This window comes from Serinus canaria, chromosome 1A (assembly GCF_022539315.1).
Source record: "Serinus canaria isolate serCan28SL12 chromosome 1A, serCan2020, whole genome shotgun sequence".
Classification (NCBI taxonomy): domain Eukaryota; kingdom Metazoa; phylum Chordata; class Aves; order Passeriformes; family Fringillidae; genus Serinus; species Serinus canaria.
In genome coordinates, this window is record NC_066314.1 from 45,443,720 (window position 1) to 45,466,158 (window position 22,439).

General features: G+C 35.9%; 1 protein-coding gene across 4 annotated transcripts in view; it reads right to left on the minus strand.

The window, feature by feature from the left end:
• The window catches only part of BLTP3B (bridge-like lipid transfer protein family member 3B), a 47,295-nt gene that overhangs the window by 20,089 nt on the left and 4,767 nt on the right, over positions 1 to 22,439 (minus strand). For 2 of the 4 annotated variants that reach the window (XM_050987203.1, XM_050987210.1), the window contains exons 2-9: positions 13,889 to 14,051; positions 12,769 to 12,822; positions 10,213 to 10,304; positions 8,473 to 8,662; positions 5,376 to 5,516; positions 4,676 to 4,846; positions 3,243 to 3,423; positions 1,810 to 1,893 (exon numbers count right to left, since the gene is read on the minus strand). In XM_050987203.1, the coding sequence (XP_050843160.1) occupies positions 1,810 to 1,893; positions 3,243 to 3,423; positions 4,676 to 4,846; positions 5,376 to 5,516; positions 8,473 to 8,662; positions 10,213 to 10,304; positions 12,769 to 12,822; positions 13,889 to 14,051 (1,076 nt within the window). Of the gene's footprint in view, positions 1 to 1,809; positions 1,894 to 3,242; positions 3,424 to 4,675; positions 4,847 to 5,375; positions 5,517 to 8,472; positions 8,663 to 10,212; positions 10,305 to 12,768; positions 12,823 to 13,888; positions 14,052 to 19,751; positions 19,899 to 22,439 lie in introns of all 4 variants that reach the window. The other 2 variants (XM_050987206.1, XM_009086638.4) reach the window with 2 other exon arrangements.

Below are 22,439 nucleotides of genomic sequence, written 5' to 3' on the forward strand. Positions count from 1 at the left end.
GTGAGAGCAAGTAACAGAATGATGTTCTCATGCTCACTTTTTCCAAGCTTATCTTTCCTGCCAGAACTGTGTCCTAAGAAGTTCCTGGTCCCTTTCCAGAAATGTATTCTTTTTGTCTTGGTTCTCTAGCACCTTTATGGCACACAAACAACAAGGTAAGTTCAAGAAGTGCTGCAGCACACACAGCCTTAAAAATCAATCCCACTGGAAATTCTTTTGTTCCTGCTTTCAATTCCAACAGGTTCTGTTGGTCAAACACTCAAACCTCTGAAAGAAGTTGTGATATCTTGAAGTAGTCCCCGTAAAGACATTCTACTAACCTGTTCAATAATAAGGATGCAACAACAAATAACTTCTATCAGTTGGTACATCACTCTTTAAATACTACCATGTGAAAATTTACTTTATTTGGGACTTAATGAGTTTTTGGATACTTACACTGGGGATAAGCAAATATGTTTGCTATTAAAATAAGAAAATTATTTTGGAAAAAAAAAAGTTAAGTCTAAATGCAAATATTGCAGCATTAAATAAACTTTTAGGCCGGCAACTATCACAAGAGACGACATTTTTCCCCACGCTTCTTCACAGCTATCTTTGTTGGTTATTATCATTTTTATAGTTAAGGAGGAAGATAAAGGAACAGGGGAAAAAACCAGAGAGGGAACAAAATGACAAGGATGCATTAGCCTGAAGCCCATGACACTCGGATTCTCCAAAACAGGGCTAACAGCACGGGGTTACTCCAAGCACATGCAAACAGATTCTGAAGGACCTACAGGACTTTGTTAGCAACACCACAGGGAAAGCTCTAACACCCCTTCTGGGAAGCCAGTTTGGGCAACTGCCTCTCTGAAGTACATGAACACTAACACATGCAGCAGCACGTGGGAGCAGGGCAGCCACACCCCTGCATGCAGCTGCACGGCTGTGATCTCACTAGGATCACAGACACGTGGTGAGACAGCACACACAACTGAAATGCTGCAGGGGATGAACATGGGCTTTTGGGGAGCACAAAAGGGCAGGCAGGGCAAGACCAGTGGGAACAGATGGAGCTCAGATTTGGCATGGATCACCAGTCAACTGAGTGTTTACAGGTTGGGAGTAGAGGCAGACTAACATGAACGATGACGTTGTGGATTTCTGCTCCAGACCATCTGATTAGGAAGATGATCAGATCCTGTTTTGTTGTCACATGCTCTGTAATGAATCCTCTTTTAAAATTTTTCGATTTCCACCAAAAATTATTTATGAGAAACACTTTTCTCATAAATATTTGTTTTGTAAGAAACACTTCTTTGGAAATTGCTAACTTTTTTAATAACATTGCTTAACAAAAGGCTACACAATTGAGCCTCTACACACCAAGGTCCCTGTTCAGCAAAATAATGTAAAAAGCAAAACACTGATTGGAAATGGACATAAAATGATAGTTTTCTATATATGAAAAAAATCTAACAGATTGATTCTTGCTAATATCCAATTACTGAATTCTCAATATGCAATACTGCCTTCCTCTGTCAACACAAAATTCTCTTCATGTCAGAAACGTGTAAACACTGTTTTGTTGACCAAACAAAACAGCGAAAAGCATTTGGCCTAAAACAGCTAATTTACAGAAATTAAATTGGTTCCCAGATTGTTGCTTTTTTTGTTTGTTTTGGCACATAGAAGGAAGAAAAAAGGTGTATTTCAAATGGTTTGAGCATGATTATCCAAGCTGTATATGTGTATGCACAAATTTTTTTAGCTTTCAGACAAGATAGTCACAGTCACAGGTAATTCATAAAATGCCTCCTTTCATACCTGCTTTGTGAAATGGATAATAGTCCACTGTTAAATAGCTGAAGGAAAGCTGCATGGCCCCTCCTGTAACACGTCTGTTTGGGTCTGTAAAACAAAACAATACTTGGCCCTGCAGACATTGCATTCAGCGTGTTAGTTCTTATGCTGCTGTAATCCTTTAAAAACCTAACACCTACTTTCTTCCCTCTACTGTCTCTCCTTACAACCTCATTTTCTTCCCTCAAAATTTTCATTCAGATAGTCTTCACTGGTTTCTAAAGATCAGCTTGCAGAATTCTGTACTCAGTCACTACTTACAAATTGCGAGCTGTTTTCAATGCTACTAAAAAGACATCTTGAAAACACATTACTGCAGTTTTTCCTGAAACAAAACTTTTTATACTGAATATGTGATTATGATCAGTCTTTGAAGTCAACATCTACTTTCAAGAATACTATATAATTTTATTTGACAAATATTGCAGTGAATGGTTCTTCTGAGAATTTTCTCTTCTGACTTTTTCCACTGTTGAATTTTAACTCCAAAAATAAAGGACCAATAAAAAGATCTCACTAGGAGTGATAAATTCAACCACAGTAGATACACTGCATGTAAGGAAATGCATCTCCAGCCAGTGAACCTCATGCTCTGCTGTTCTGAAAGTATCTTTCCTAACCAAGGAAATGCATTTTTGTTAAACCCTACGTTTTTCATATTCTTCTTCAGCAGACCTTGTATGTTTCCATAAACTTTTCAGTCACTAGTAATATAGTAGACCTTGTATGATTCCATTAAATTTTCAGTGACTAGATATACAGTAATATCTCACTCCCTATCATCACTTTTAAAAGGCATGAAAAAATGCCCTTATTTGTCTTTTTTTTTTTTTCTGATTCTAAATGTGACTACAGGCAATAGGTTTTTGTCAAAAAGAAGCAGTACAAGATTTACACACAAAATTTTACGGTCACAGGACGCTTGTTCCATTCTTTCCATGTGCTGCAGACCATACCAAATTGTCTAAATTAGTAACACAAAGAGGACTGCTCTTTTATTAGTTTGCATTTATAAGAGTATTAGAGAAACAGACTGTATAGTGACCTCTTCAAGCCACAAAAATGTTGCCACTGCATTCTTCATAACCCAGTTAACTTGTAAAAGAAAAAAACCCAGCAGTAACAATCAGACTGATAGAATAAGTTCCTAGAAGACAGAAAAAGCACAGAAGCTGCTAGCACTCTTAGGTTTTGCACTTATTCTAAAATAATTACATTTATTAATGAAATGCTGTTCTAACAGAGCCACCTAAATAGCTTTACATCAGTCCATAGACACTGGAGACAATTCTAACTATTCCTCTAAACTGAAGTCTCTTGATTTCATTGTATTATTATTTTCTCATTATTGTATTCCTCACAGAATTCATAGACAAGCAACTTTAAAAAAAAATTACCTTTTTCTTTAGAATGGATATCATCACATATATGTAGGTCCAAGTGGGAAATTACTAAGTGATAAGAAGTTTCCTTAACATCAAAATCATTAAACAATTTTACTATTGCATCGTTTTGATCAGGTGCTGCTGTTGTCTGGTGCGCTTTCACCTGCTGGGAGCTGGGTGCAGGGGCAGAGCTCTGAAAAAATATTTAGTCAATCACATCAATTTATAATGTTTATTGTTTCTTTCAAGCATAAGTATCTGTCTCCTTACACAAAACAGGCATGTGAAACAAAGAAAAAATCCACATGACATGCATTCCCCCTTGGATCATTACTGAGATTTAAGTTTAGTGTTTTAGAATAAAGCTAAGTTGAGCTAATGGCTGTGTGCACTGTACTGCACTGCCAAGGCACACCCCATTCTCCCCATTCCTCACACTTCCTTACACCCTGTCACTCACAGCACTGGTATTTTTCTAACTTTTGTTGCAAGCTGTTCAGGGAACTAAACCAACAGTGGGCTCCTTTCTGCTAATTTAGTTCCTCAAGCTACAGCACGATGGGGTCAAACATAAGTCAGTGCCAGTGTCAGAGAACAGGTGAGATGCAAGGACAGAGCACTGAAGGATCAGAACCTCCCTGCTCAAGAGCAGGTAACCATTACATTGCTGTTGCTAAACCTTAACATCACTGCATAAGGCATCAGGGCCAGCAAAAGAACTGAACTCTCTGTTACAGTACACTGGCTTTACTCTAAGAGATTGTCTACAACTGACTGTACTCAGTAATCAATCATGTTTTATTTTATAGCACTTATCTTCTATTAGTGTACTTGTCCTGCTTCTTCACAGACAAGAAGAGGTGCCTCCCCTCAACACTCACAAAGCCCAGTTGGTCTAGCCTGCTCTATGTGCTGAAGAACACCAAGATTTACATGCAGCATCAACAGCACAGATACGCCAGCAGAAATATCTTTAAAGTTGAATTGGTTTTCACTATATATTCCAACAAGAGCTGCATGAAGGTAAGCTCTTAATAAAAGCTAATTTTTCAGTACCATGAGAACTGGACAAGCACTTTAAGTTATTACAGTAAGCATATCTACCCAATGTGTCTTAATTATTTAAATTCATAACCATAAAATATTTGGAGAACAAATTTACTAAGCAGTCAATAAAGAGATAAGTAAATACAGAAGTCTAAATGCTCTGTGCATGGATAAAGAAATAGAAGTACTTTTATTTTCTGCAGTTAACATCAACACAAAAAATCTTGCAAAGTAAAGACCATTTTAAACTATGATTAATTCCCAGTATAGCTTAAGATATACAGCTAAATGAAAAGGAGTAACTGAACATTCTCTAAAATAAATTAACACAACTAACCACACTGTGTTGTATTGCAGAACACCTGATAATGACACAGTGAGACAATCAATTCTCATACCTGGGCTGTTTCAGAAGCCAAGCTTTTCCTCTGTTCTGCTGATTTCTCTATGGCTTCACTAAGAGATTTGGCATACTGCACCATGGCTTTCAGTTGGGAATCAGTCAAAACCCACAGCAAATCATCCAGAATCATAACCAGTTTGGATGCCACAACATTACAGTCTTTTAACTGAAAAAAAAAAAAAAATTAAAGTTGAACTAAGTACTTATATTTCTTATATTAAATACATGGAGTAAAGAAAAGCTTCATGCAAAAAGCAATAACAAACATTTTTTATTTTAAATCTTATTCCTCTTACTAACTAAGAAGTACCTAAGACACAGTATATTTATGCTTCTCTTTATATATTTGGCATGCATCAGATATTAAACTGCTGCATTTCTCTACATGTAAGTGGTGTAAATATTACCAGAATCTAGAGAGATAAAACAATGAAATAAACAACAATAAACAAAGCTCTGCAGATCAAACCATTTTATTAATGGGACCTATATAAGGTCTTCATTTTCAAAACCTGCCTGCAGTATTTCTTGTAAACTCTACAATCTTACCAGTTATATGTTATTAGAAATTTAGTTCAGGGAATTCCATGTTCAATATGGCCTAAATGTAAAATCTTTACTCTGTACATGTATGCATTAAGAGCATGAATTACAAATTAAAATATAAAATAAGACTTCAAACTTTTCAAGTTTACCCTTCTTTTAAGCGTGACCCTAATTTTTGATTGGTTAGTAATCAGTCGAACTGGAGCACTCATTATTTCATGCTTAGAACTCTGGATTGCATCAGCTTCTATTCTGATCATCTGCCAGTTGATTTCTTTAAAAGTCAAGACCTTTAAAGACAGAAAAAAAGAGAAAAACACCTTGATGCAATACAACAGTTAATTGCACCTAGCCCTGTGCATGTGTATGTATACATCTGTACATATGTACACAAAAAAATCACATGAGCCATACACTCAGAACAAATACAACTCACTTGTTATTCCACCTAAAGGTGTCAGGAAGCCCTCATCCTGCTTGTCACAGAAACACTAAGCTACTTTCAAGCAGGCTGAGATAACAAGCAGCATTTAAAATATTTAGAAGAAAATAAAGGTCACAGCTATGGCATACTAGGTTGCTTTTGGAAGAGGAAAAAATGATTGTTTAGTTTAGTTTCAAAATGTTAAATAAGAAAAGGGCAGAGGAGGAAGCAAAGCTACAGGATAGGAGAGGTTTTTTTGGAGTGTTTTATTTCAATTAAAAGAGAAAGTTGAACATAGAGCACACTGCATGCCATGCAGATCCCACAAGCTCTGAATCCACTAGAAGGATTTCTAGAAGCCACAGCAAGCAAATGTTAGAAAAATGATGACAGTTAGAAAAATGATGACACAAGAGCATCAAGTACAGCTGGATACTGAAAATCAAATATGGAAAAATGAATGACTGTCCAGCAGGAACATCGTGGAGAGCACTAAATGAACAGGATATCAGTAGGGAAAACCAGTAATTCTAGTTTACCCAAAACTCCTTCCTGCATGATTTGGATGATGGGGTCAAGTTCCCTCCGTAAATTCATAGACAACACTAAGCTGGGAGAGTGTTGATCTGCTGGAGGGTAGGAAGGCGCTGAAGAGGGATCTGGACAGTTTGGGCTGATGGGCCAAGGGCAATTTTATGATATTTAACAAGGCCAGTTGCCAGGTCCTGCACCTGGGTCACAACAACCACAGGCAACACCACAGGCTGGGGGCAGAGTGACTGTTCAGTGCTGGGCCCCTCACTTCAGCACAGACACAGAGGTGGCTGGAGCATGCCCAGAGAAGGTATAGGGTCTGGAGCACAAATCTTATGAGGAGCATCTGAGGGAGATAGGCGTGTTTAGCCAGGAGAAAAAAAGGCTCAGAAGTGACCTTATGGCTCTCTAGAGCTGCCTGAGAGGAGATTGCACAAAGATGGAGGTTGGTTTCTTCTCCCAGGCAGGAGACAAGACTAGCAACAGGACAAGAGGAAATGGCCTCTAGCTGCACCAGGGGAGGGTAAGGAAGGGACATGAGGAAGAATTTATTCACTAGAAGGGTGGCTAAGCACTGGAATGGGCTGCCTAGGGAAGTGTTAGAGTCACCATCCCTGGAGAGTTTCAAGAAATGACTGGATACGGCACTTAGTGCTATGGTTTAGCAGGCATGCTGAGGTTTGGTCAAAAGTTGGACTCAATGATGTTGCAGGTCTTTTCCAACCTCAATGATTCCATCATTCTATGATTACTCTCTGAAGAAACAAGGATCAGCCATGAGTAAAGAGCAAGACGGAAGAATTTGTTTGGTATATGACTTATTCTTACATGTCACTCTCCTCTTATCAATTTGAAAACCTTACAGCATATGTCCTGGGAAATGCAGAAACTTAAATAAATCATACCCAGTGTGTCTGGAAAGGAGGTACACTCCATCAAGTGAGCAAGATGCAGAGTGCAGTGCAAAGCATCCAGAAACACTTTTTGCAGAAAAGCAGAATACATATCCTCTTCATACAGGAGATGCAGTGTGATCAAAAGCTTTTAAAGTATTCCAAGGAGATTGCTTATTATATTAATAATGTAGTTACAATGCAAAGCTAGATGATTATGCCCTATATATACAGATCAGTACATGTTATCTTCAAAGTACAGCACTGGTTTTGGTTTTTCACCTTTTCATGCAATTTGCTGCTAGCATATCATTCACTGTAATATCTAGAAATTCGTTTCTGGTATTAGTTGGATAGGAAAGGAACACTCTCCCAAGAAAAGCTCTATTGTGTACAGGTCAACTGTTCAGAATCAAATTCTTCCTAAAAACCACAAAATCAAAAAATCTGCCAATACAAAACTCCATCTAGTCAAAGTTTAATTCTTCCCTTTCACACTTCATTAACATGGGAGAATAAGCATACAGATAAGCTGCAGGAAAGGAAAACTGTCAGAAAAACAGTTTTAAGCTTCTTACTTTTGCGGTATTTTTAACTGATATTCTCTTGGGGTTTCTTTCCCTACATAAAAATCAACTACAAGGTAACTTAATTCTGGAGTAAGCTGGCCAGATGTATGATGCTAAAAAAAGTCTCCTTGAATACAATATTTATAATCAACCTTGCACTCAGTATACATTTAACTTTGGGTAGCTGGGAGAAGGTAAATGAATGATGTACAACAGACTAGCACTTCCATGTGCTACTCTCCAGGACAGTAGAAACATATACACTTTACTGCTATTACTTTTTTATATATACATATGATTAATGTATAAATCATATGTATAAATTTGAATGAAATTAGATGAAATTTCATTTAAAACTGCTTTAGAAAAAAAATCCTTATCAGGAAAACTCTCACAAGCAAATTAATAACCAGATAAAACTTGTAAAATATAATTCCTGTTGCTGTTAACAACAACAATAACAAAACCAGCACAACTTCTTATCCTTCCATATTTAATATACTGTTCTTTGTTCTTTCAGTACTCTTCAAGTCTGGCTCAGTTTGCATTTTAGAATAGTCATTCACTTGGAGAATGTAAGAGGGAAACCATACACCTGCTTGCCCCGGTCTTTGTTCTTGCCTAAACATCCACGTTGGCTCTTTGATCTGACTCACATCCACCATTTTTACATATTTGTGCTTCTAAAGGACAACTGAAATCACTGAGCACAGAATGTCTCCATTCCCAGTAGTTGCATGTTCTCTACCCTGTAAAAGGTTGCAATTCAGCTTCCTCCTTTACAACAAAAATAAGGGAAAAAAAGTTAGTAAAAGGTATTATTTACCTCTCCTCGCTGAGCTTCTTGTATTCTGGTAAATCTGAGGTCAGCATGTTCCCAGTTTGCATTTACACTATATATTCTCAGCTGGGAAAGTTCAAATGAAGCATTAAAGGCTTTTGCACCAATCCTTATTATAATGGAGTTCACAGAAACTGAAATGCCTTCTACCACTTTTTCAGCAAAGCCATATTCACTAAAAAGTGAAATACCAACATATTAAATATAAACCGAGTGAAAGGGCACAAAATTAAACAGATTAAATAACTTATGAAACAGATGTTAAAATAAATGAAGTTACTAACATATTCTACAGTTAGCAACTTTTGCTCAATATACTCGATGCAGTTTACAATAATTTTCACTCTGTGATCTTGATCTCTACATAATTAAAGAACAAATATTTGACTAAGATCAATCTACACAAAGTAGCACATTTGATACAATCCTTTGATGTCAACTTACATGGATGTATGTATTATATGTTATTATACATACATTAAAAAAGCAATCTACATCATTATGCAGAAAGCTTACTCTTCTTTATAAAAGAAGGACATACATAAGGAGCAATTAATGTCAAATTAATTACTTGACAATTCCAGTCCAGTTAGTATTTATGTCTATAAGCCAAAATATTTTGTCCATTAAAAAAAATAACTTTCAGATATTCAAAATAGTATAAAGTATTTGCATTATTTCATTCTATAAAGAAAGGCATCCTAAATGGTGGCTACACTTCTACAGTAAATCAACATGCATTCAGTACTAAAAAAGATTAATCTAAAACATTCAGAACGTATACGATTTTTATTTAGAAATTATTTACAATAGCTTAGTGTATGGAAAACTGAATATTAAATATTATTTTAACATCTAAAAATTTCCACCCTTTTGTTTTCTTGTGGGTTTTTTTTCTGATTGTTTTTAAAAAAACAAAAAAACTTGTGTGGTTTGTCATTCCTTTTCCAACTTTCATTCTACACAAAATCTCTATGGCTGTGATTATCAAGCTGTACCTCAGGAGACACAGAGGCCCATGGACTACTTCTACACATTGCACAGAAGTTACTACAAGAAAAAATATTGTATCATCAAATTTAGATCTCTGTATATAGGTCCCTGTGACCATGAAAAAATGTTTGAGTCTTTGTAAAGGAAATTACTGGGGTGCAGCGAGACATAAAATCACTGATGTAATATTGTGTTGTCCCACCAAATTGCTGAAGTTTTCGGTTACACAGTGTGCATGAAACATCCCAGTAAGAATCAGCTGATACAATTAAGGAAATTGAACTTTAAAACACTGCACTAACAAACAACCCTTAAAACTTTTTAGACAAAGCAAATAAAAAAAGAAAAATTTTTAAAACCCACATGAACATTATATATAATTTCAAAAACAGACGAAGGCAAGATATTAATTTTTAAAAAACTTAATATCAATTAAACTCAGTAAAGATCTGACATAGTTGCACCTGTTGCAACATCTACATTGCACACTATGAAATGTCCTTGCAAGCTCTATATCTAGTTCACATCTTCCCTCCAGGCTTGGGCCTGGATAACTCTATTATCCCTTCACTACTTCACACTCAAGCTATAAAATAAAATTTTGGAAGAGATGGGAATGGCAGGCTGAAACCCTATATACTTCTGAATATTGAAATTTTCAGTACATAGTCAATCTGTTTTACATAACGCCAAACCTTTCTTGACCAATTACATGTAAGTGCCATCACTGACCTCTGCCCAGATGCAGTTGCTATAGGAGAGGGTCCATTAGGGGCACGTGGCTCTTCACATGTGCTCATTTCCATTACAACTTTATCCAAGGACTTGAAAAACAAAACAAAATTGGAGACCTTAGAGATAGCAAAGTAAATAGATGACATATGAAGAACCAAAATCCAAATGAAAAAAGGTCACTTGAGAACTTTTTCTGAAATATACATAAAAGATTTCCTACCATGTCAAATTTTCCAGAAACTTCTGTAATGCACTAGAATTATCTTTTTTAGACTTTTTCTTATGTTTTTAATTTTGTGAGTTCTAACACACACCCCCAGTCAAATATTTTATCATTAAATTCTTGATCCCTGAATATTATTTATCAACATATAAAGTTTCAAAAATTGCATTTCAAAATGGCCATGCTTTAATGTGTAGTTATCTGAATTTTCTTTCTATATGGCTGTTCTTTCAATGAAATACTTAATGCAAGCTGATTCAAAGCACAGCAGCTAAGATTTTTTTCCCTAATTATAACTTTTTACCACCCCTTCTAAATTCCCCCATTTATGCTCTTAGTTCAGACAAATACCAAAAACCCCTATATCCTCAATTTTAGATTTTTCATGATTCAACCTGCCTTAGCTACTAGATTATTAACATATTGTGTTAATAATGCCTGTTGTCATAATCTACTTGCTCAACATTTTTCTGTGCTACTCTTATCCATGAAAACCTGACTACAACCAAAAAATTCATGAAGTGTCTAGTCTGGATTTATTTATACTTCACTGTATTTTTATGCTTAAAGGGAAGCAATTGCTGTTAAGAGTAAATTTGGACATTTTAGAATTATTTTTTTAGCTGTCTCAGTGACTATCTTTCCTTGAAAACAACAGAGAAAAAAACCAAGAAAAAATGAATCCCTTAGTTTGAAGATGATGGGGGGAAGCCGAGATTTTGCCTAGTTATCCTAACAGTTTTGGATGTTTGACCACTCTTTTAAAAACTCTCTTTACTACATGACTAGCGCACAGAACAGTAGGACACAGATTAAAGGAGACTGCACAATACAAAAAAGAGGTAACAAAGAATGCCTGGATGTAGATCTAAATCTTTTTTCATTGGCAACTTTTGTACTTGGACAGAGTAAAAATTGCTGCAGATCACCCTTGGGGCCCAAAATCAGTCCTCAAAACTATCCAGTTTATCATATAAAACCAGAACTGGGTCATGAACAAACAGTATGTGCCACTATGTCAACAGACTGATTCTCACAAAGGGCAACTCAGCTTAGTGAAAGTCCCTTTGGCTAGACAAGTGGGTTCTAGTTATCCAGTAAGCTGTGCTAACAGAGAATGCTATTCCAACTTCATTCAACTCTCAGTAGCAAAAATATCCCTTCTCCCCATCCCTGCCAAAATACCAGAAATTAAGTGATGTAATGAAGGGCTGAGGTTTGGCACTTGGGCCACCAAATTCACTTTCCTTTAGAAATCAAAAAAGCTGTTGTACAACCTACCATTGAATAGTGAACTTTTGTTACATATTTAATGCACTTGTTCAAGGACACCTTGATGTGAAAAAGGTTACCTTGAAAGTTCTTTTAGCCTCAAAGAGTGCTAATGTAAGTTCAACAGAAGCTAACCAAACAGTGCCTTGTTACCATAGGTCAAAGTGTGTCATGTTTAAGAATAGCACAGCTTAAACCCATTTCCTAATTTGGCAGCTGCATCTCACAGCCAAGTGGTTGAATCATCCCACCTCAGCATTACCAGGCTTTAAGTTCTGGGTGTCAGGAAGAAGCAGTACAGACATAAGTACATTCCAACTGGGTCACTAGCAAATGCATCAATTATTTAAAACAACATGTCTTTCCCAAATTTGATTCAGAATGAAGGAATTACAAGCACATTCACTGCAAGACTGGGAAACATGACAGCTAAAGGAATATTCACTCTTCAGCAAATGCAATTCAGAAAGTTTACTCATCAAATACATTACTTCTGGTGCTACCACAATTGTTAGTATATTAAAATTAAAGAACAAAAGAAAACAAATGCAAGAATTAATGTGACTTCTAATTGCTGTTGAGTTCTATTTACACATTTTACCTCCTATTTATATCCAGGCTGAATCCTAGGTGGTTACAAAAACCCGATAAATGCTATGTGTGTCAAACCTGCTACAGCTGAGATCACTATGTAAAATACAGATGTAGAATTGAAAAGTCCCAGAAAAGACTGCTCCAAATGATAGGCAGGAACTTGTAAAAGGGAGGACTTGGACAAATAACTACCCTTCAGGTAAACCCAAATGAACATGCAATGACTAAAAACGTGACAAAGTGAGCTAACAGTCAGACATTACAGTGATTACACTGAAGCCACAGATTAAGAAAATAAACCTACCATGGAAAACATTTTGCCTTAATCTGCTGCTACCCAGAGGACACTTCGTAAAGGCCTGTTAATGTTTTATTATTTCAGAATCATATCAAGAGAACTATATAAATATTTGATATAGATTCTGCTACACACAGTACATTTCAGAGTTTATTTCAGAACTCACCAAAGAGATGGGATGTGTTTTCAATTTTGTCCATGGTATCTGCAAGAAAAAACACTACTCTAAAGCAAATTAAATATTAAAAATACAGTAAAATAAATCACATGTGTTCTAGGCTTACAAGTTATATTTCTAGCTTCTGAACTCAGCATATTATTACTTTCAAAATATTAAGTTAATCTGAACTTACTATGTGGTAGCTTTATGCACACTAGGTGTTAAAAACTTTGAACTTCAAAATCTACTTATCACTGAGTAGAAAAACAGAGGAACAAAGTAGAATCTGTCTCTTTAACAGTGAGTTGTCAAGCACCAGAAAAGGCATCAAAGCCTTACACGTTATTTCCTTTAAAAAGAAAGAAAATGTACATTTCCTTTGTTGACCTACAACTAATTGGATACCTGCCACAAAACATCAAGTTCACTGCATTTAGAAAAATCAGGACAATCTCCCACAGTGGGGAAAAAAAAATCAAAGAAAGAACACCAAAGAAACCATAAACAAACTCCTCCAAACGACTAAGGAGGTATTAATGTTTGACCAGATTGTAACTTCAGTCAAGAACAAGCCATACTTCATTTCTTAATCTCACATACAATGTGGTACAGATGATACACATTCAATTATTAGCAGCCACGAAGAGCAAAAACATAGTATCTACTAGATTTACTGTGTTTCCCACAGAGATCAGAATCCCTCCAAGAGGTATTTTTGGAAACACAAACAGAACAAGAGGGAAAGCAATAAACAAAGAGGAGTGAAGAGAGAACACTCAAAAAAGAGAATAATAAATAATTATGATAGATTAGGTACTGCAGACAAATACAAACTTTTACTTCTTCCACATTTTCAAAACATGCAGGAATTAATTTTACTCAGGAAGAAAAAAAAAATTAAAATAATCACTCTTATTTTCATTATTTCCAGACATTTTTTGTCATTACATGGGAAAGAAAAATATGGAAGAAATTATTGCTGATAAAATCTTTGTTGTTCTTTAAAATTTTATCAAGCACTTATCACAATTTCCTACTAATACAAAGTTGCTTGAAAGTTTACAAAGACAAAACGAAAAGAAAAAAGAGTTGGTTAATTACCATGCCAGCTCAATAAAACACTTACCCTAATTGATGCTTTATTACAAAACACCTTGTTTATAGCCAGCCATGTTGGAAGATCCAGCATGTTCTGGAGCACCTCTTGATCCAACTCTAAATTGGTCAGCTGACCTTCCCCCTTTAACGTGCTCAGGTTGATCTTGTCAGGTGACAGATTTTTGGTGAACCTAAAAACAAACACACCTTAAGTAAATACATATAAAGCAATCAAAATTATCTTGCATATCAGTGACAATTTAACTTAAAATAATGGTCTGGGGGTGAAGAAATCTTTGATAAATTTCACCCAGGAAAGAAATGGTATGATGGAATTGCTTTGTCCCTCTAATTTTTTTCATCTCATTAGCTCAATTTATAAATACATAAACAAAAATGTATTGTGAGATATCTTCTAATTTTTGTGTCACCCAGAATAACAAATGATCCTTTACTCAAACTATTGAACTATTTATTTTAAACTATATAAAGTAGAATTGAATCTATTTCACTCTTTAATTTTTTGAAAGGAAAAAATCCCAAACCCCTAAAATTACTGTCGTAAACAGTATCTTTCTATATATTTAGTTAAAATCTTGCAATTAAAAAGTTTTATTTACAATAATAATTTGATTTAGTCACAGAATTTAAAGACAAATTAGAAATACACATACACACAACAGCATGAGGTATATAAAATATTGGATGAAAACTTGAAAGCTCAATATGATATCCATGTGGTAAATGGGTGTAACTATCTAAAAGCGTATATATAAATTACTTTATATTTCAAACGCACCAGGATTTGCTGATACAATGAAACAATCTGTGTGAGTGTGTCAAATGGTTCACATTCTTGTGAAACAGCAGGACAGAGCCCATGGGTTCTCTACTTTCAAACCAACAGCTGTAGCACTGTATCTACCATAAGCTAAGAACAGGTTATATTTTACCACACTTTCAATCTGCCATGAAAAATTGTTTCTGCTCATGAACTGAGTCTAGTTTTACAAGATCAGGGAGTAGAAAATACTGCTGTTGGCAGTATGCTTCGTGACTTTTCCCACCAAAATCTCCTGGTGCTGCTATTCTCCAGGCAGGGGGGTTTGTCTGGCCTCAATGATGGAACATCACTCTGCAGCAATGCTCCAGGAGGTGCAATTCCAGCATTTCCTTTCCATTCAAGAGACCAACTTCTAACTGAACTAGAAGGTCCTCATTAAGTCTGATACTGGAGGAGATGGTGGAAGAAGATGAGGAAGGTAAGCAAGCTTTCTTTTTTCCTCTTAACAATTTCCAAATACACCTTGAAATAGAGAAGGCACTTTTTGAGTCCAACTCCCCAACTCCATTCCTGGGATGGTTAGCTTTGAAATGCATTTACCTAGCCTGAGAAATTACAAGTAGTATGTATTTGCAAATAATACTAGACATGTTTCTTATGACAGAAGTGCTGCAGTTGTTACTGTATTAAATTATCCCCAAGCAATGAGATTTAATCTGTGAATAATACAGTTTCATAATTTCAGTACTAAAAATATGTTGAGATAAGGGTATTGATAAATGTATTTTCCTTGGCAACTAATGTACTTCTACATGGTCTGTTTAGAAACATTATGAGGAGAATAAAGGACTTGAATTATTTTGTTTTCTGGTTACCCTTTTTTCTTGTTTTCCACAAGAAAGAATAATGAGAAAAGCTAAACAACCTTCCTCATTAAAACAAACTATCAGTAACAGCAAAATATAAAACCTCCTATCTCAGAAACCATTGCAAAGTCTCATCTGACTCAGGTAGTACAAAATTCCTAGAAGATAAAAAGCAGCCATTGAGTGTTTTCAGTCACCTGGTAGTACCTCTCAGTCCTGACTTTCTATGTAAGGGTCAACATAAGAATTACAAACTGTCATTTGAAAGTCACATTTACACAGCAAATGCAAAACCATTCTGCCATTACACACACAGGTACACACAAGTCTCCTGAGACTCATGCTCTGTGAAAGAAGTTCCCCTCAGAGCTCCCTGTTGCTCAGCCACACCAGAAATGCCCCTCAGATAGGATACAGATCTAAGCATTATCCTGTCACAGCTGCAGACACATCACAGTGAAATACACAGGACCTACAGAAAGAGGTTTTCAAATTTCAGAGCAAGAAAGATACCAAAATACCAATCAGGGAGAGAATGGCAACAGCAAATCCATTTTTTAGTTAATTTCAATATCTTTCCAACAAACAAAATAGAAACTGGTTTCTCTCAAGATGGAGCAGAAGGACAGGGAAAAAATTCAAGGACCATCACTTTTTCTATATACATTTTTTTTTTTTAATTCTTCATTGAGAAGAGACAGACATAAAAGGATCACTGCATGTTAAGACTGTACCCTTCATGTCTAAAGTCATGGAAAGAAACTCTCAACAGGTGAGCTGTGAAAAGATATTTTTAGCATAATTGTTTTCACAGATTGATTTTCAATTTTACAAACTACACTTTCTTTCTCAAAACATAGCTGATGTTTGAATTACTATCTGATAGTATGGATTTCAATACAGCTTTAATATTGAATTTCATAAGTAGAATAATGCTGTAAAATATTTACAGTTTAAATGCAAGAATCCAGAAATATGAATTTGTCAATATCACAAGCTGCCTCACAGAGCTCCTTTGGGTACATCTACACACACATACACTAAATATTCCTAAACAGTTACAGATAGATGGTTCAACTTCAATCTACAAAGTATACACTAAGTGTTTTGTGAAAAGCATAAAAACTATACAGTAACAGTGCAGTATTAAGAATCAAAGAGAAGTAAGTTACAATCAATGGACAAGTCAGGACCACAACAGTTGTTTCAGTTCTCCCCCTCTAAAATAACTCAAAAATAAATAACTAAAACCTACACATAAGATGCATTTATTTCCTTGCCTAAAATATTTATCTTCTAAAGGTTTGTTTGTAACACCACAGGCTTGGAGTTCCATCATGCTGGCAGAGAAGATAGCCAAGAAGTTGAAAACAGAAACAAAAAACCCTCAAAACAGGTAGAGAAGATGGGAAAACACTTTTCTGAAGCAACAAGTTTATGGATTGTATATGGAAGGCCACAAACCACATGGAGCTTAGAGCAGCGCCCCCTGAAGGTTTGGAGTGAATACCAGGTGCCTTGACAACAGAAACTCCACTGTCTGGATTTAGTAGAGAAATAAGAGAAGTCTGGATCACGTCTGGACACAGATTCTCAGCTGTTTTGCACATCTCCTGAATATACAGTTTTCCCCAGCTCTACTATGTGCCTTCCCTGCTTTTTAAATAAAATTTCCTCAGCGATAGGACTCTAAATGTATGCTCTAATCATGATAAATTATTAAATCACAGTATGTGCCACAGGTTTTGCTTATCTCCTTGTTATGAACTCAAACTGCTTAAACAACAAGCTTTGAAAAAGGAAAGCACTGCCTACTAAGAACTGGCAACTGGATCAATAATAGAACAGCAGAAATGGAACACAAAGATAACTGGGTGTTTTTTTACTGTTTCACCTGGCTGAACCATGTTATTTGATCACTAAGAAATATTACACCATTTTTGAAACAAGAAAAATGGTCTTTTTCAATTGAGTTTCTCAGGAAGATATTTCCTTCCCATGACTCAAAGTAACAGAATGAAGGAGGTCTACTTCTATTCAGCTCACTGTACCACTTCAAACTTTAAGATTTCAAGTATAGAAGAGGAATAGAACTAACTCTCTGTCAAATTTCCCACAGGAAAAAAAGTATTGGGATCAACGGTGTATACTGTTACAACTGAGTTCCTCTCATCCAAAGTAACACCACAAACCATAGCTGATTTTAAGTAACTGCATTGATCAAGTACACCCCTCACTATCTGTGACACCCAGCTGACCCCCTGTTAAACCCTCCAACATCAGTTTGTACATGAGCAAGGTATCACCCCTTTACCCATCGGTATTGTGGTCATTCCACACCAATTCCTACATGCTATATCTAATCTCACCATAAAGATTTGCAGAATTGTCAGATAAGCATTTGGTGTCTGAGTGCAAGATGGAGAACCCTCCATGGCCTGTTGGATGTTCAGCATGGAGAGGATCTGCATCACCTCCTACAAAGCACTTTGTGAAGGTGCTCATTGCCCAACCCTCTGGAGGAGGACAGGGTATTTCCTTGTTTACACACCCAGCCTGGATCTACTGCTCTCAGGCTGGCCATGAGTTACAGCACACTGGACAAATCCGAAATAGCACCTACAACCCTACAGCTTCAGGTGGGACTTTCCATGCGACTATACATGACCTCAAGCACCTAACAGTCATCACTCTTTTTGACCTATCATAGTCTAAAGACTAATCTTCCTTTCCAGGGTGATCACTATTAGGACCTTGGCTCAACAAGCAACCCGTATTTGTGTAACACATCTGGTGCAGTGTCACACCACCTCCTGATCCATCCCACTGTAGGAGCCCTGAGTAATACATCTGCTTTGCTGACACTTTCCAAATAATTGCTTCCATTTTACTACAACACAGAAGGACTTCAGCACAGACTCCTACTCCAGGTGACTTCCTAAAGATGTCTTAGAATGCTCCTACTCTCTTCAAGACCTGTTCCACACTTTCTCAAATACTGACATCGCCGCCAAGTACATAATGCTTCCCTTAGTTAATTCTGTAATAACACATATAGGACATTATTTTCCTTCCATTTAGAAAAGCTGTATTGCTTGCTTTTTGGGTACAGGCAGAACTGAGACAGCTGCTATCATCAGTGGTTATTATCCAATTATGTGTCATGAAGCAGATCTGTGCAGACACAGCCAAGCACTGTGCATAAATGAGGAGCTTGCACTGCACAAATGATAATCATGTCACAAGTAAAACATTGCTCAAGCAATTTACTTTTCATTTATGATAAACCCTCACACAGATCAATATTAAGCTTTTCTATTCCATGAGTCTTTTCACATCAAGCAGAGAAATGGCCAATATGATCAACCCCAATGAAATTTATTCAAACATGACAATCCTATACGTCATGCCTCAATGACACAATGAGTACAAGATAATATAAAGTCCTGAATATATCAAACAATATGTGGCAATGCATATACAACTTCCCCACTGCAGGCAGCAAATAAACCACCTTAATTTGCTTATACTTGATAACTATTAAATACCACTTTAAAATACAATATTCTGTACCTAATGCAAAAAAAAGCCATTTGATGAAAAATAACTTCAGAAATTTTAAATAATGAAATAATGATATGATGTAAAAGCATAACAATACCTGCTTTTTGGAAATGGTATCATTTATTTATATGACATTAACAGGTATCTTTTTTAATGCTAGCTGATCAGATCTCACAACAAAGTAAGATCTTTTTGATATTAACTATAAGAACACTTTTAATTTTAAATAAAAAAATAAAATCAGTCACTTTCTTCTGTAAACTAGTTTAAGAGCTGACTGATCCTTCAAATATGTCAATACAGAGTTAATACACATAAAGTAATGAAAAGAAATTAAGCAGATGCAAATAATAAACAGTAGATGTCATATAGCCTAAAGATATTGGGAAAAACACAGATTACATTTAGAGGATACACATCAAGGTATGTTTATAATGGGATTGCTGATCTAGCTCACAAACCCAAATTTACTTTAGGACTTACAAAAATCCCAAAGAATCCAAATTGTTTGTATCCAGCTGCATACAAACAATTATTTTTTACATAATTTTAAATTACAAAAAGAAACAGGAGTGGAAACCCAAGTAACATTTTATAGAGCTTACTTCACTCCTACGTTTATATAATACATACCACCTGTTACATTTACTCTACAAAGGTGGGAGAGGGGAAGTTACCTGAGGGCAAGGTATTCAGACATAAGGCCCCTATTCCTGGTGAAAGCAAGTGGTCAGTTGCCACGGCTTCTGAGAAGCTTCTGGTACTCATTTTGGTAGTAAGGATATTCACAGCAAACCAATCTCCACCAGAGCCAGCTGGGATCGCTGCAGGGAACGGGACACAGGGGACACACAAGGGATCAAGTTCAAAGGGAAAAAGGAGTGATACAATAATGTAAGAGAGTTTTAGCTGAAGATAACTGCAGTTACAACAGTTTGTTACACATCATGACACTACAGAATTCAAAAGGAAATAGACCTGTGTAAAACACTAGATTCCTGTGAGAGTATCCCTTGCTGTCTGATACTACAGTACTGGAGCTCTGTATAAATGAACAGCTTATGAAGTAAATTTAATCATGCAGAAAAGATCCATATAGTGTAGCCAAGTGATTTCAGAGATACCCAGTAAGTATGTCTGGAACATGAAGAAGATAGCCCAAAGATGCAGCATAAGAGGGTTTCATTTCATTTTTAAATGGGAGACAACTTTTCAGTTTTGTTTTGCCTAGGCTGAGATTCCTCACATTATGTGTTCCTATTTACAGTATCTCAACCTCAGCTATTCAAAATTCACACTAAAGAAACCTGATTCTAGAGATGTAGAGGAATGGGACTTCTAGATTTGTTTTTGTGTTTGGGGTGATACTACAAAGACCTGCACACATTTGACAGTCTGATTTTGCAGGCTATGAAATTTTAGTACAATAAACTCTTAAAAAAAAAATTCTCTGCTGTCTTACTTCAAAGAGATACCTCAGCTTAAATATAATTAATTCCTACACTTTCACCCTTTTGTTGCAACAAAACCCAAACATTTGGACAGTGACCTTGGTAGGCAGTTCATTGGGATATCAGAACAGAATTTAAGAGATTTACCACTAAAGTGAATTACAGATACCTAGTTACAAATTATTCTTCTTCTCAAGTCTCCAGACCCCCAGTAACGGAAGAAACTACAAAATGAAAACTGTTTAGGAAGTAGGCAACCACATAACTTTCAGATTCCTGGGTAGCTGGATCCAAGTGTTAATTCCTTGGGAGTCAGAAGGAGCAAGTGTCTCTGATATAAAAACCCCAAAACTCCAGTGTTCTCTAGCTAAATGGTAAAGATGCATGGCAGAGCTGCCACCAAATCTGTGCTGGGGACATTCTTCTTCCAGCAAGGCTCATACATCCATCCAGGGGAGGCTGGAAGAACTAAAAAGCACAGCCTAGCTGGAACTCTTTCCGCTCTTGTGTTTCCCTGCCAAAAAAGAAGACAATGAAGAGATCTGAACCTTGGTTAGCACCAGCTCCACAAAGGTGTACTCCTACAGGAGTTACTGGATTGAGAAACCTGGGTGGTTGTGCAAGTGGCCAAACCCAAGATATCTTGATAAAACTGAATAATTACTTGCTAGCAATTATTCTGATGATTTAAAAAAAAAACCTGTGAAATAAATCACTTTGCATAAGCTTTTATAATTCCATTAATGTCTCATCAGAAACTATCTGATCTCCTTCATCCAATCTTCTTGCAGGAAAAAAAAAGAAAAAATAAAACAAGACACTAAATAGCACCTCTCATTCTTGGAGTTATTTAGTACTGACTTTTATTCTGCTTCAATAGTAAAAAAACCCCTCAAAACACTAAGGTTTTGACAGGAGAAATAACGAATTTTTAGAAAATGTAACTGTGGGCTAGTTTTGATTCTTACATACTCCATAATCACTTGACCCTAAGATACAATTTTATTTCTTACAGGCTTTATTTAAATACCCTTTTTTCCCAGGGAATACTTCATATTAGTGTGTCAGATACTTGAACAGAGCAATCTTCAAGACCATTTTCATTGTGAAACTTACTAGTATTCTGAGAACCCTTTAAAGAAAATGATCACATACAACTAAAATGGTGCTGATTAATTCCTCTTGATTGTGCAAATGTATTAGTTTTTATTATGTATGCACAAGAGTTGTCTGACTTCAACAAAGCTTCAGCAGAACTTTAATTGTACAAATACAATGTCTGTAGAATTAGCATTTAGATTTATAATACATTTGCAAAAATAAAGTAAAACAAACTGAAAAGGACAAGTCAAATTCTGTGAGTTTATTTTATTAACCCATTTATTTTATTAACTGAAAGCTTAAGAGATCTTTCTGAGATGTAACACAAGATTTAATATCAAATCTTAACAAAGGTAACAATTTAGAATTTTTCCAGAAAATGCATTATTGCTCATTTATCTCCAAAATACATGTATAATTTCATAAAGCACCAGAGCAATTTCAGTTTGAATTTTGGAAGATGTTCTGTTACAAAATCTTAAAATGCCATATGATGCATGAAGCTACTAACAAAACCAGAAGAGAGTGAAAGTTTTTTATTTCTGTTTAAAAACGCATTTATTGATTCCTACATGCTCATCAGAACATTACCAACACATTCACACAGAATAAATTGGCATGAAGTCTCCACTTAAATACCAAAAGTATTGATTTTCAAACATAAGGGAATTTAAGAAATACAGAATTACAGTGAAATTTTAAATTGCTCTTTCTCCTTCTTGTCTGATGTCTCAAGCAGTTCTGCTTTACTACCTGTAGTTTTTTAGGCTTATTCTGTCCCTCGGTGCAGCATTTAAGACAGACATAAGGCTA